Raw genomic sequence first — 12,845 nt, forward strand, 5'->3', positions numbered from 1 at the left:
TAACGTCGAAAACCTACAGGGCAATAACTATAAAGAAAAACATAATATTAAATAAGAACAAAGAATGTACGTATTAATTTTATTTGTTTTGAATTTCGCGTAAAGCTACGTGTGCGTTAAATACCTATATAAATGTAAAACTGGGTTACGAAAAATTTTGTTACTTTAAGTAACTTTCTAAAATATAATGTTGAATTAGAAAAAAAAAAATCCAGTGCGTTAAGTGTCTATATAAAGGTGAGTGAGAAGAAAGCGTGTGTGTTATATAACTATATGTATGTAATTTTTTACTTTGAGGAATTTGATAATTACAAATAAACGTATCAATGAAATTACCAACATTTTCGAAATTACCGACATTTTCGAACACTAAAAATCAAAACATAATATTTCTATAATCTTTGTTTCATACACATTAACTAGATGCACTCTCACACTTTTCGCTATAAAATACTTCTTGTTGTATTAATTCAGCTAAATAAAGTAAAAAATTAAACAACAAATAAACACAGATAGAAACTTAATAAATGTTTACGTTTAGAAACATAGAAACAATGTTAGTATCTGTTCGTTTGTCTGTTTTTAAACTCAATATTTGTAAGACCTCAGTCTTATCATTGAACCACTCAATGATAATAATAAAAAGTGTATATTCTTCCAATTGATCTATACTGAAATGTCTGGCAAAACTGTTTTAAGCTGGTTTACAACTATAAGTCAAGTGATGGTTTTATAATATTTTATCACATAAGTTACATTTTGCTTCACGGTGTTTTCCATATATATGATTAATAAATTTTACATGAATTTTACATATATCATGCAAAATACTAACAAAATCAAAAGCCTAAAATTCGCTTTCTCATCTGCTTCCTATACACTTCAAAATAGCTCCTCACCACTGAGGCACTTCAAGGTTGTCGTTACGTGAAAAAGTTAAATTCACATTCGTAGAGAATCCATTCAAGACCTGTATTTAGTTGAAACATTAAACTAAAAAAATAACTAAAAAGTTGAGAATTTATGAGAATATGTGACTTAACGTAGTGTACGCAATCATTATGAAATACCTTCAATAGATTAGTACAAAGCTAAATTTGTTTGTTTTTGAATTTCGCACAAAGCTACAAGAGGGCTATCTGTGCTAGCCGTCCCTAATTTAGCAGTGTAAGACTAGAGGGAAGGCAGCTAGTCATCACCACCCACCGCCAACTCTTGGGCTACTCTTTTACCAATGAATAGTGGGCTGAAAGGGCGAGTATGTTTGGCGCGACGGAGATGCGAACCCGCGACCCTCAGATTACGAGTCGCATGCCTTGGCCATGCTGGGCCCAAATCTAAATTATATCTTTCATTGGAACATTAGAAAATAATGAATTACAATATTCAACTGCAAAAAACTAGAAATAAACTCATATAAATATATATATATATATATACACAAGTAACCGATATTAAAACGTATCAAATACAAAAACAATCTTTTATTTCATGAACAACGAAAGATTAGAAAATGACAGTTTTCATCAGATAATTATTCCCATTATGACCGAAAGGATGTGTGATATCGTTGATTATTTCCCATTTTATAGTGAAAATACTCAAGCAAAATTTCATTTACGCTAAGCACATGACAAACAGTTTCGACTTTAATTTATTTTTACCCTTTTTAGTTTGTTAAGTTTCAAACATTTTGTTTTGAGACACTGCTTTCAAGGATAGTAGAAATACGTCTTTTAATATAAGAATTATTTTTTTATGTGTACATCATAAAGATCTAATTTATTTATATGAATCAGTACGATGTTATAAGATATTTCTTTCATATTTTATTTTTGCAATTGCACCAGTCACCACTACCGGTTATAAACAATAAAACACAGCAAAAACTAATAAATATTTAGTGATAACCTTTCAAAATGGGCACGAGATGGATCTATATATAAAAAATATTCCCCGCAATTTAAGCTCTGGGTACGTTATTAGAGTGACGTCATGCTCTTCCAGAGGATAAGGGATGTTAGGGTGTTTCATGTTAGTGGTTTAAAATGACGAACGCCTTAATAGTTTTGCCATAAGTAGGAAATACAAATAATTTTCACATTGGCTTCGTCATTACCTTACATCTAGCTAGATAAATATATCTTGATTAACAACATTTTAGTTAGAGATCAACTAAAATCTAATAAATGTTTGTTATTTTCAATGAACATTAAGTTCTTTTATACACGCAAGATGATTGAATATAATACCTTTATTCAGTAGCGAATTTAAGGTTGTATGGGTCCAGGGGTTAATAATTTTTGTGGGCCTTACATCATATGTAATTTTACATAGAATAAAATTATCAATGGGTCTCCATTAAGACTGTGGGCCCTGGGGCTGAGCTCCCTATAACGTCTACCTAAATACGCCACTGCCTGTAATAATACAATTGGAAATAAGGATTTGAGTCATTGCAGTATTTTCCTGTCGTCGCTAAACCTAACTAAATTGCCTGATATCGTGTTATAAAGAAAATTCCTGTAGCTTCCAACCAGGTATAATCGAAGGCGAAAACATTTCTTTAGCAACTGAAAGAACATGTAAAGAAACTATAAAATAAACACATAATTTGTGGGTCTCTTTGTGTTTTTTGAATTTTGTTTTTGAATTTCGCACAAAGCTACTCCAGGGCTATCTGTGCTAGCTGTCCCTAATTTTGTAGTGTAAGACTAGAGGGAAAGCAACTAGTCATCACTACCCACCGCCAACTCTTGGGTGACTCCTTTATTAAGGAATAGTGGGCTTGACCGTCACATTATAACGCTCTTAGAGAGGAAAAGGCAAGCATGTTTGGTGTGAAGGGGATTCGAACCCGCGATCCTCGGATTACGAGTCGAGTGCCTTAACCACCTGGCCATGCCGTGCCCTGTTTTAAATACCTTATTTGCTCAACATTAATATAAATATTTTGTTATCTTTATCGAAAGATTCCTTGTAGCTACTTACAAACCTTATTATCTTTAATAATTGTACATTTCATATATTGTGATGTGTGACATAATAAACGGGTGTGGAAAAATAAAAGCACTGAAGTCAATTGAAAATTAGTTGAGAAAAATGGCATTGATAATTATATTTTCCGTAGTAGTAGCCACTTTGTAAATATAAAGTTATGGTTTGGGATGAGTAGAAAAGTTATCAAAAATCTATAAATGCGTTATTTACAAGAGAGACTTCTTAGAGATATGAAAAGAAATGAATACTGGGACAATTTTTTCAATTTTGTTATGATTTTTATTAAATAATTGGTGTAATTCATCAAAAGCACAATGTTGGTGTATTTCCATGTTTATAAAATTTGCAACATATTTTAAGACCAAAAATATGTATACCACATTCCTTTCTGATATATTAAGCCCAAAATACTAAAAAACCCGTAACGTGTAGTATTCTAACGGCCAGAAAATTAGTCAAAATCAACAGTGTTACTGGTTGCTAAGTAATTAACAAGTTTATTTTATATGTTGTTGGTTTTGTGTATGTAAAGTTGCATAAAACAATCTGCACATACCCCTCTGTAATTAAGAAATAGAGGTCAAGAGCTCGAGCTGTTATCTCTTGTTCTACTCTTGTATGGTCGAACTATGAGATTTGACCATCACACTTATGACACACTCATAGTTGGAAATTGTACTAACAGACTCTCGGTTCACGGTTTGGAACAATATCTACTGAGTTATCAATAAAAGAAAGCCTACCACGATGAAGTTGTAATGTGTAATGACCCATTATGCTTGAAGGAAACAATAATCACTAATTCCAGTCTGAACTAGTTCTCCTCACAAAAAATAGAAACAAAGAAACACATTTTTATTTGGAATGAAAAAGAGAAACGTCCCCAATATCATTAAAATTTATAAAGTTAAATAAATTTCAATGTTAATATCCTAATAATGGCCTAAAGAGGAATCTGTTCATCTTTTAATTCGAAATGTATTTAAAATATTCCAAAATCAAAACCAAACACTGTTCTCTTGTTTAGAGGATAATAAAAAAAAAAAATTTCCTCTTTGCAGGGAGTATTAGAAATATATTTATACATATTAATAAAGGCAAGCTATGAATAGCAAAATTACCACAAAAACCTTCCCAATGAATCTTATTAAAATTAAATCAGTTCAAGAAAGCAGTTAGAGAATATCCACTTTACGTCATACATCTGTACGACTATTTTACCAAATTTCTTTATTCCATAAGTTCGTCACAACTATAACAATATTTCCATTTTAAATTATTTTTCTATAAATAAACAATATGCTTACAGTTCTTCAAAATAAGAGAAAAAACACTTTAATTTAATCAATGTATTTAATCCGTTAACATTAATAGAAACCAAGTTAAATTAAAAAGTCATTTATAGGAACAACTAAAATTACATTCTTTGCCAACATGTTTGCACATTGTTCCATATTGATGTCACTGTCTACAAACATGGATTAATTATTGAATAAATGTCAGAGAAGTAACAGAAAATGTAGAATATTATCAGACAAACATCTACGAGTTGCTATTTTGGTCTTTGTAGGTTATTTTAATTGTTCGTTAAAACATACATATACACACCTGTATTGTGTAAAAGGGTGTATTTTTTATATGCTCTTTTTCGAAACACATCAAGACTTTCTTCAGACAACTTCTTTGTACTTAGTGTAGAGTCATGTCTCGTTAATTGCCAGAACTTAGAAGGTGTCAATTTGTTCAACTTTCCAGAAATGGTATGAATCAAACAGAAGTTACCAGAAGTGTAGTTTATCCAGAATCCTGAAAGGTTCACGGACTACAGAAAACTTTGTTCTAAAAAATCCCACTGGAAGACGCTAAAAAACTACTGCTTGAGATGAACGTGTTTTAACACGTTAAAGTTGAAAGAAAACTAGCAACACTTGACGAAAAGAATCTCATAGACACATTCATTCCAGGGTATCCAGAAAAACAGTGAATAGAAGACTGACCAAACATGATTATTTTGTTAAAAGGCTATCTGAAAACTGTTATTAACAAGAATTCACCACTGTCAACATGTTATGTAGCACTGGCCACATATAATTTTTTTTTTTTTCAGATGAGTACTGTTTCTGGCATATTACAGCTGGTTGTATGATTCCCGCTTCTCGTTTACCTAGAAAATAGATAAAGAAAGGCTGTCTTTCCTACAGGAAAAACACATGAGGTGGTACAGTAGATGTTTGGGTAGCTATTCATCATAATGTGAAAAATGTTCTTTATATTTTTCAGGGAACTGTCAATAGCATCTCCTACAGACATCACATAGAGATAATATTTCTGCCATACGCTAAAGCAAGATTTGACAATAAATTTGCGTTTTAAAATGACATTCTCACTGTCCACACTTTGTGCTATACAGGATTATCCTGACTAGGCGGACATTACAAGACTGCCATTGACAAATTAAAGTATCCAAATTTGTTGGAATAAAATAACTGTGTATTACATCAATAACCTCATTGATAACATGCCATGTCGTCTTGCAGTGATTATTATAATACGAGAAGACCCAACCAAGTACTCAATGTTTAATACAAACTGCTATAAGGTTACAGGTACTACTAATGATAACGTAATATTATATTTTTATATGTGTGTTTTGGTAAGGTTTTGTTATCATAAGTAAAATGCTAAACTACATATCTTTTTACATGTATCTGATAAAATCGTTCGCTGTTCTAATAAATCGTTAATGGCATCCATAGAACCTGTCTCATTATTCAACTTTTATATATATATTTGTATAATATAACATACATTTCTCAGTTTAATAGTGCTAAGTGTCTTAATAATAATTATCTTATTTGTTAAAAAATATGCAAACACTTTGTCCAAGACCGTATTTATTCTCCGCTTTCTTTGGTTTTCATTTATCCTGCCTCTCAGTGGCACAGTGATATGTCTGCGGACTTACAGACTAAAAACCAGGTTTCGATACCCGTGGTGAGCAGAATACAGATAGCCCATTGTGTAGCTTAATTCTAAACAAACAAACAAACTTCATTTATCCTAAAGTTTCTACAGTTCAACCAATTACAATTGATTGGTACTTCCGCCAAAAAATATAGCAATAAGCAATCCGTTTGTTTTCGAATTTTCGAGCAAAACACATCAAGCTTGATTCGTCCATAATTTTAAAACGATTAATTATAGGGGACGCTATTAGTAAACAGCACCCACCGCCATTTTTTAAACTTCTTTTGTCTTCTTAGATAGTGGAACTTGACTGCAACTCATGCAATCCACCTACGACCCCAAAGTGCAAAGTATGTTTACGCAGTAATGGATTTGCAAATCCCTGAACTTAAGTTTGTACACGTTACCGATTATACCACTTCCGGCAGGACTCTGGTAAATAAAGGAAATCTAAGCCTACTGAGACAATTTTCCTAACCTAAGAGTCTTGTCGTTAAAAATAATGAAATGACCGACATATGAGGCGCAGAATATAATTAGTGATCCTGCTTCTCTAGTGAAGTTGCGGTTTCTGATCCTGTCTCATTTTGTTTTCTATTTTTACAGACAATTTCGGTATGATAGTACCATCAGCAGCATGGAAACATATCCGGCCTTTAGATGCAAGTTTTTGTTAATGATGCTTTTGTTATACGAATATTTCTCCGCAAGGACAGCGTTAGGTCTACGGATTTACAGCGCTAAAATTAGGGGCTCAATCCCCCTCGGTGGACACAGCAGATAGCCCGATGTGACTTTGCTATAAGAAAAACACACATTTATATGAACAGTACAATTCAATTATAAGTCTATGGGTTTATAACGTAAATAAATCGGGTTTTGTTGCCCATGCTTAGCAACAAGCAAATAGTTATTATGACTATATCATAACGTTTCGACGTATGTGATTCTTGTGTGTCAATTTTATGATTTTCTGAAACTGTATTGAGTTATTATTGCTTTTTATTATGTAATGGTTTCTGAGACTTTGTTTAGCAAACTGTCAACTTGTGTTATTCATAATGTTATGGATTCTTTGAGAAAAGGAAAATTATATTATAGGAAGAATATGATTTTTTCTTAATAAGTTGCTTGGGGATACAAACACACGTGCATATATTTACTACTCTTTGTTCAGTCTTCAATTTATTATATTTCTCTTTCATATATAAGCAATAACTGTTTCTCTCAAAAGGTCAAAAAACATTTTTGATTGCATAAATTCTCAGTGATATGATTAAAGCAAACGTACTCTGTTATAGTTTGTTTAGAATTAAGCACAAAGCTACACAATGGACTATCTGTGCTCTGCTCACTGGTATCGAAACCTGGTTTTTAGTGTGTAAGTCCGCAGACATACCACTGTGCCACTGGAGGGGGGACCTCTGTTATGGACAATGAGAATAATGTTATTATTTTTCATATCCTTATCAGGAACAGCTAGATGGTGCTGTGATGAACAGAGCGGACAGCGTACTACAAAATATCCGGATTTCAGTCACTGTAAAACCGTCGAAATAAGTCAGATTTGGGAAGAGGTAGGTACTTCAGTGTTAGTCTTAGAAATTTTTATACAGCATCGAAAACGTTTCACTATCAACTATTAAACTTTTACCCAAATCTTCATACTTGAATAAAGTACGAACTTTTGAAGTTCTAATTATTTGTTGCAAATGCTCCCTACCAGTAGCACAACGGTAAGTTTGCAGACTCACAGCGCTAGAAACCAGGCTTCGATACACGTGGTGGGCAAAACACAGATAGCCCATCGTATGTGCTTAAGGTCAAACGAATTTCTTGTAAATATTTGTTAGTAAGCCTAGAATACTGTGAGATTAAATTCATGTTTTAGATATAAGTTTTTCATTTGGGCCTGTTTTGTTACTTTATATAACGTTAAAAGTAGTACAGCTTCCCCCTGTTGAAGAAATATGACACTGAGTAAGCCCCCCAGTGGCACAGCAAAATATCTGCAGACTTACATTGCTAGAAATCGGATTTCGGTACCCATGATGGGTAAAACAAAGATTGCCCGTTATGTAGCTTTGTGCTTAACTACAAACACAAGTGATAAGATTGTTTTTTTATTTTTGTTTTTGGTGGTAATAAGCCTGAAGTCCACAAAGAACTTTACTTATATTTTCTACGTTTTTATATTGATTTAACCGAGTTAAAACTCTTAACTTACCTACAAGATGGGTTTCAGTTACAAGAATAAAAACTATGTTATTCTTTCACTTATTAACTACAGTAATCGATATAATGTAAGTGTACAGTGAACTTTCCTTGTGTTTGAATTCTTATAATTGAATAAAAAGTACTTACAATTTTTAATTCACACTACGAAAACTATTTTGGAAATATTCTACAACCACACTTGGCCACAAACTAATGAATTTCTGGACTTTCAGTCAGATGCTAGTTATTTCTTATATATCTCTCTGGTACAGCAGTAAGTCTACGGATTTACAACGCTAAAATCAGAAGGTTCGATTTCCCCTCGGTAGACTCGGCAGGTAGCCCAATGTGGCTTTATTATAAGAAAAACACACACACCTACTTTATATTTCTGTTATTTTATATAAATATGACTATAAAATGTGTTTCTCGGTCACCAATAAGAATAGGTATATTATACACGTTTCTTCCAGTCTCTTTAGAAAGATTCAAGTGAAATTAAAACATATGGAACTGTATAAGAACAGTTAGACATTTGTTTGTATTCTTTGTTTCTTCTATTTTCAGTTTAAGAATGAGAACGTGGAAGAATCATTAGACGAAATCAATTCAGTTCTTGAAAAAACAGGCATTAATTTGGAAGGTGATCTTTTAACTGTGGTTGACATCCTGAATAAAACCAAAGCGTTGTTCGAAGAACAGACAAAGAACTTGACCAGCATTGATAAAAAGATAACAGCTATTTCAGTCACAGATAAAGTCATAGAGATCTCTAGTGACTTGTTAGATATGGGTAATGCATGGAATAATACATCAAATGTAAGTTTATTTTCTCTCACTTTCCACACCCATTAATATGGATGTTTTACGATGTCGAGCACATAACACACTTAAATGGAAAACATTATAAGGAAAACAATTGTGTTTAATTGTCGTAAAAACACACCTAGACTATTTTATACTTTTAGTTTCTAAAAAAAAAAGGAATAACTGATATTCGAGTAATCAGTGTTATATCAAATAACACCAACATTTATATATCATGTAACTAGCTTCTATTTTTAATGTAGTTGTTGTTTGACTTGTGTTTATGTACAGTTATTAAACGGGAGCTGGTAGCATGTGATTTGGACTGCATTGTATAAATACCATTTTAATTCGAAAATAAAAACTGTGTTTCATATTATCTTCTTTCTTTTAAACATTATTTTCGGTTTAAATCGTATCACAACTTATTGAATGAGTCAAAATGCTAGTTTTTGTTTTTCTTTAATTGGTTTATGTACAAAACCTGTTTAAGAATGAATAATAAAGCTTGTTTTTTCGATTTTCTTTTCGTTTCTCAAATGAATGAAAACAGAAGACTCTAGCAGCTACTAAGTTCTTGACTACTGTTGAGAAAGCTGGATACATCTTAACACCATTCCTAACGACCAGTGAAAGCAAGTCCATTGTTAAGGATAATATAGGTAAGAAAAACATGTGACTTGCTTTTTGAACCAAATAATACCAGTACCATAAAATAAACAGCTATAATCAACGTTTTACTTGAGACACGATACAGACCGATTGATATTTTTAATAAGTGTGATTGTAAATGCATTTGTTTTCTTAGAACAAAGCCACATCTGGTTATCTGCTGTCTCCCCTGAGGAGAATCGAATGTCTGAATTTAACGTTGTAAATCGGAAAATTTAATATTTTTCCACTGGGGGCCAATTGTAAATATATTGTTATATTGAATTGTTGCTTAGGAAGTATTATTTCTTAACATGCTTCCACACTGATACGCATTTTAGGAAGTGTTTAATTATTTTACTTGCTTTGCGACCCTCCAGTAACACAGCGATATGTCTGCATACTTACAACACTAGAACCGGGTTGGCAGAGCATAGATAGCCTTTTGTGTAGCTTTGTGCTTAATTATAAACAAACAAATGTAATCGACTACGTTATTTCATTATACCAAGCAGAGACACAACGAATACCTTACATGACGATGACTTGTCTGATGTTTTTATTAATCATTACGAAAAGCGTTATCAGGTAGTTAGGGTGTTTGGCTTGCAACCTGATTATCATAGGTTCGATCTCCCATCCCACCAAATATGCTCGCCCTTTCAGTCATGGGGGTGTTATAACGTAATGGTCAATCCCACTATTCGTTGGTAAAAGAGTAGCCCAAGAGTTGGCGGTGGATGGTGAGGACTAGTTGTCTTTCCTCTAGTCTTGCACTGCTAAATTAAGGACGGCTAGCGCAGATAGCTCTCGGGTAGTTTTGTGCGAAATTCAAATACAAACGAACCTAAAACTGTTTGTTACAAAAAGAAAAGTTGTGGTAGTGCTTCTATATGATCAAAAATATTACGATTAACAATTTTGGAGTTCTGATTACATAACACCATCTTAATGAAAAAATTAAAATTAAAATCAAATTATTACTGCTATAAACTATTTTTTATAATTTAAAAGCTAATACTGTTATTTCGCTAGAGGAAAGCTTTTTAGAGTGTTTAAGAAACAATTTCTTATTTTTATTTTCTTAACTGCAAACAAACAAACATCTATTCAAGTGTTACCATAAAGCTACACAGTGGGTTATCTGTGCTCTGCCCAACACGGGTATCGAAACTCGGATTGCAGCGTTGTAAATCCGCAGACATACCGCTGTGCCACTGGGGGGCGGTTAAAGTACATGATTGATTGATTGATTATTAAGGTAGCTACTTTTATAATCGGCTCATCTGTTGTTGTCAACCAGTTAGACAGCTAGTTCATTATTATTAAGATTCAGTTTGTGTTTTGACGAAGAAGCGGAAATATGTGAAAGTACCACATATGAGATAGAAGTTAGCGAGTAAGTCAAGTGTATTATTGACTGTTATGAACTGTGGCCTGTCGGAATATAATATGAGTTTGTTGTAAAACTGAAAATTGAAGAAATAAAGCGCTTTATTTGTCACTAAGAGCACTAACTTTGGAATCTTCTTTTGAGGAATAATCTAAATTTAATGCGCAGAACATAAGAAACCTTTTCAGAGCGATAAATACCACACTGTGAGGTAAAGAGCGACCTCTGATTAATAAAAAAAATACATGTAATTTTTCGAAAAATCGAGTTCAAAAGTCTAATAGATAAGATGATAAGATATAATGAGAGGTATGTTGCATGTGTTTCTTGCAATACGGAAACTTTATAGAGCAGGTTAATGTGAACAGGAATATCAAATCCGTTTTATCGTGTGTGATAAGAGAAATCAAACAAAACTTTCCTAGAGTATATAAGTGCATTCAGAGTAAATAACATATTTGAATGTACAAGTTTATGACTAGATATGTGTTGCCACCCAGTGGCACTGTGGTGTGTCTGCGGACTTATAATACTAGAAACCTGGTTTCGACACCGTTGGTGGGCACAGATGGTCATTTGTGTTTAAATACAATCCAACAAACAATATATTTGTTATCATATATTTTTATAAACTTTTAAGAAGTACATTTCATTCGATCGGATGCGTAAACATTTTACGCTCTTGACGTAACTGCTAAAACTGTGGTGATGACATATATAAAATAGTATTTATAATACTATATATATTTATAGGTTATCTGTTATACTTGTCTATTTCTGGTACATCCCTTTTACCTTTAAATATTACCCAACAACTTATCTCATTATGAAAAAATAAATATTCAAATTTTATTTTCAATAGCTTTACAAGTTTTACGACGTCCACGAGGCCACTTCCAACATAAAAATTTAATACTTGGTAAAGTTACACTTTCTCAGAAATATCGAACTCAAGTTACGCTACCTAGTGGCTTTGAGGAGTACTTAGAAAGAACAAATGAAACGAACGTGGTATTTGTCGAGTACAACAAAAATGTCAAACAGATTCTAATTGTTGAAAAAAATTTCAGGTATGTATTCAGTTTCTTTAAAATGAAACAATGTTATATTTGATAAAAAAAATATCCCTAGGCACTTAAGAACAACTACATTTGGAGTATATATGTAACCGAATAGTCTGTTTCTGAATGATAAAAATTAAAAATACAACTTGTACCAGTAAAAGATATTCTAACAATTTTCCTCTTTCGTATTTATTAGACATACACGGTATTTACAACCAGCATATTACTCAAATTCTCATAAAAATATCAACCAACAATTTATAAATGTTGTAGATATTTATTGTCGGTTGACCAACAGACTAGAGGCAGCATTGTAATTTACTCGATCATCTGAATGGAAAATACCTTCTTGGAACAACAGACTGGTGTGACTTTGACATTCATAATATTTATACCTTTGAAATTTTAAAAAGTTAGCTTTTCATATATTTAAACATATTTATTTTATATATAATCAAAGATGAAATTTCTATTTTAATATTAACCTAAGAAATATTTCCAAAAATGACCATCATTATACGTTGTCATCCCTCTAACCATGTAGGCAGTGTTATAGGCAACGTAAACTGCTTGCACGTGAGACCCCCAAGTTATTTTGGTTCTTCTCACATTTACTGCCTTTTAACAAAGTACAAAAATTGCATTGAACAATGAAAGACAAAATATTTTCTAAAACGCTACAGAGTACAATTCTATAAAAGCTACGGTTTAAATACCAAAAGCTGCGAAGCTGTCAATCTCGTTGA

At 32.4% G+C, this 12,845-nt stretch overlaps 1 protein-coding gene across 4 annotated transcripts in view; it reads left to right on the plus strand.

The window, feature by feature from the left end:
• Positions 1–12,845, plus strand: part of LOC143245875 (adhesion G protein-coupled receptor L2-like) — a 43,225-nt gene that overhangs the window by 11,940 nt on the left and 18,440 nt on the right. For all 4 annotated transcript variants that reach the window (XM_076492131.1, XM_076492145.1, XM_076492138.1 and 1 more), the window contains 4 exons: positions 7,441–7,544; positions 8,752–9,003; positions 9,545–9,653; positions 11,898–12,105. In XM_076492131.1, coding sequence (XP_076348246.1) covers positions 7,441–7,544; positions 8,752–9,003; positions 9,545–9,653; positions 11,898–12,105 — 673 coding nt within the window. The remainder of the gene's footprint in view (positions 1–7,440; positions 7,545–8,751; positions 9,004–9,544; positions 9,654–11,897; positions 12,106–12,845) is intronic.

This window comes from Tachypleus tridentatus, chromosome 1 (assembly GCF_004210375.1).
Source record: "Tachypleus tridentatus isolate NWPU-2018 chromosome 1, ASM421037v1, whole genome shotgun sequence".
Classification (NCBI taxonomy): Eukaryota; Metazoa; Arthropoda; class Merostomata; order Xiphosura; family Limulidae; genus Tachypleus; species Tachypleus tridentatus.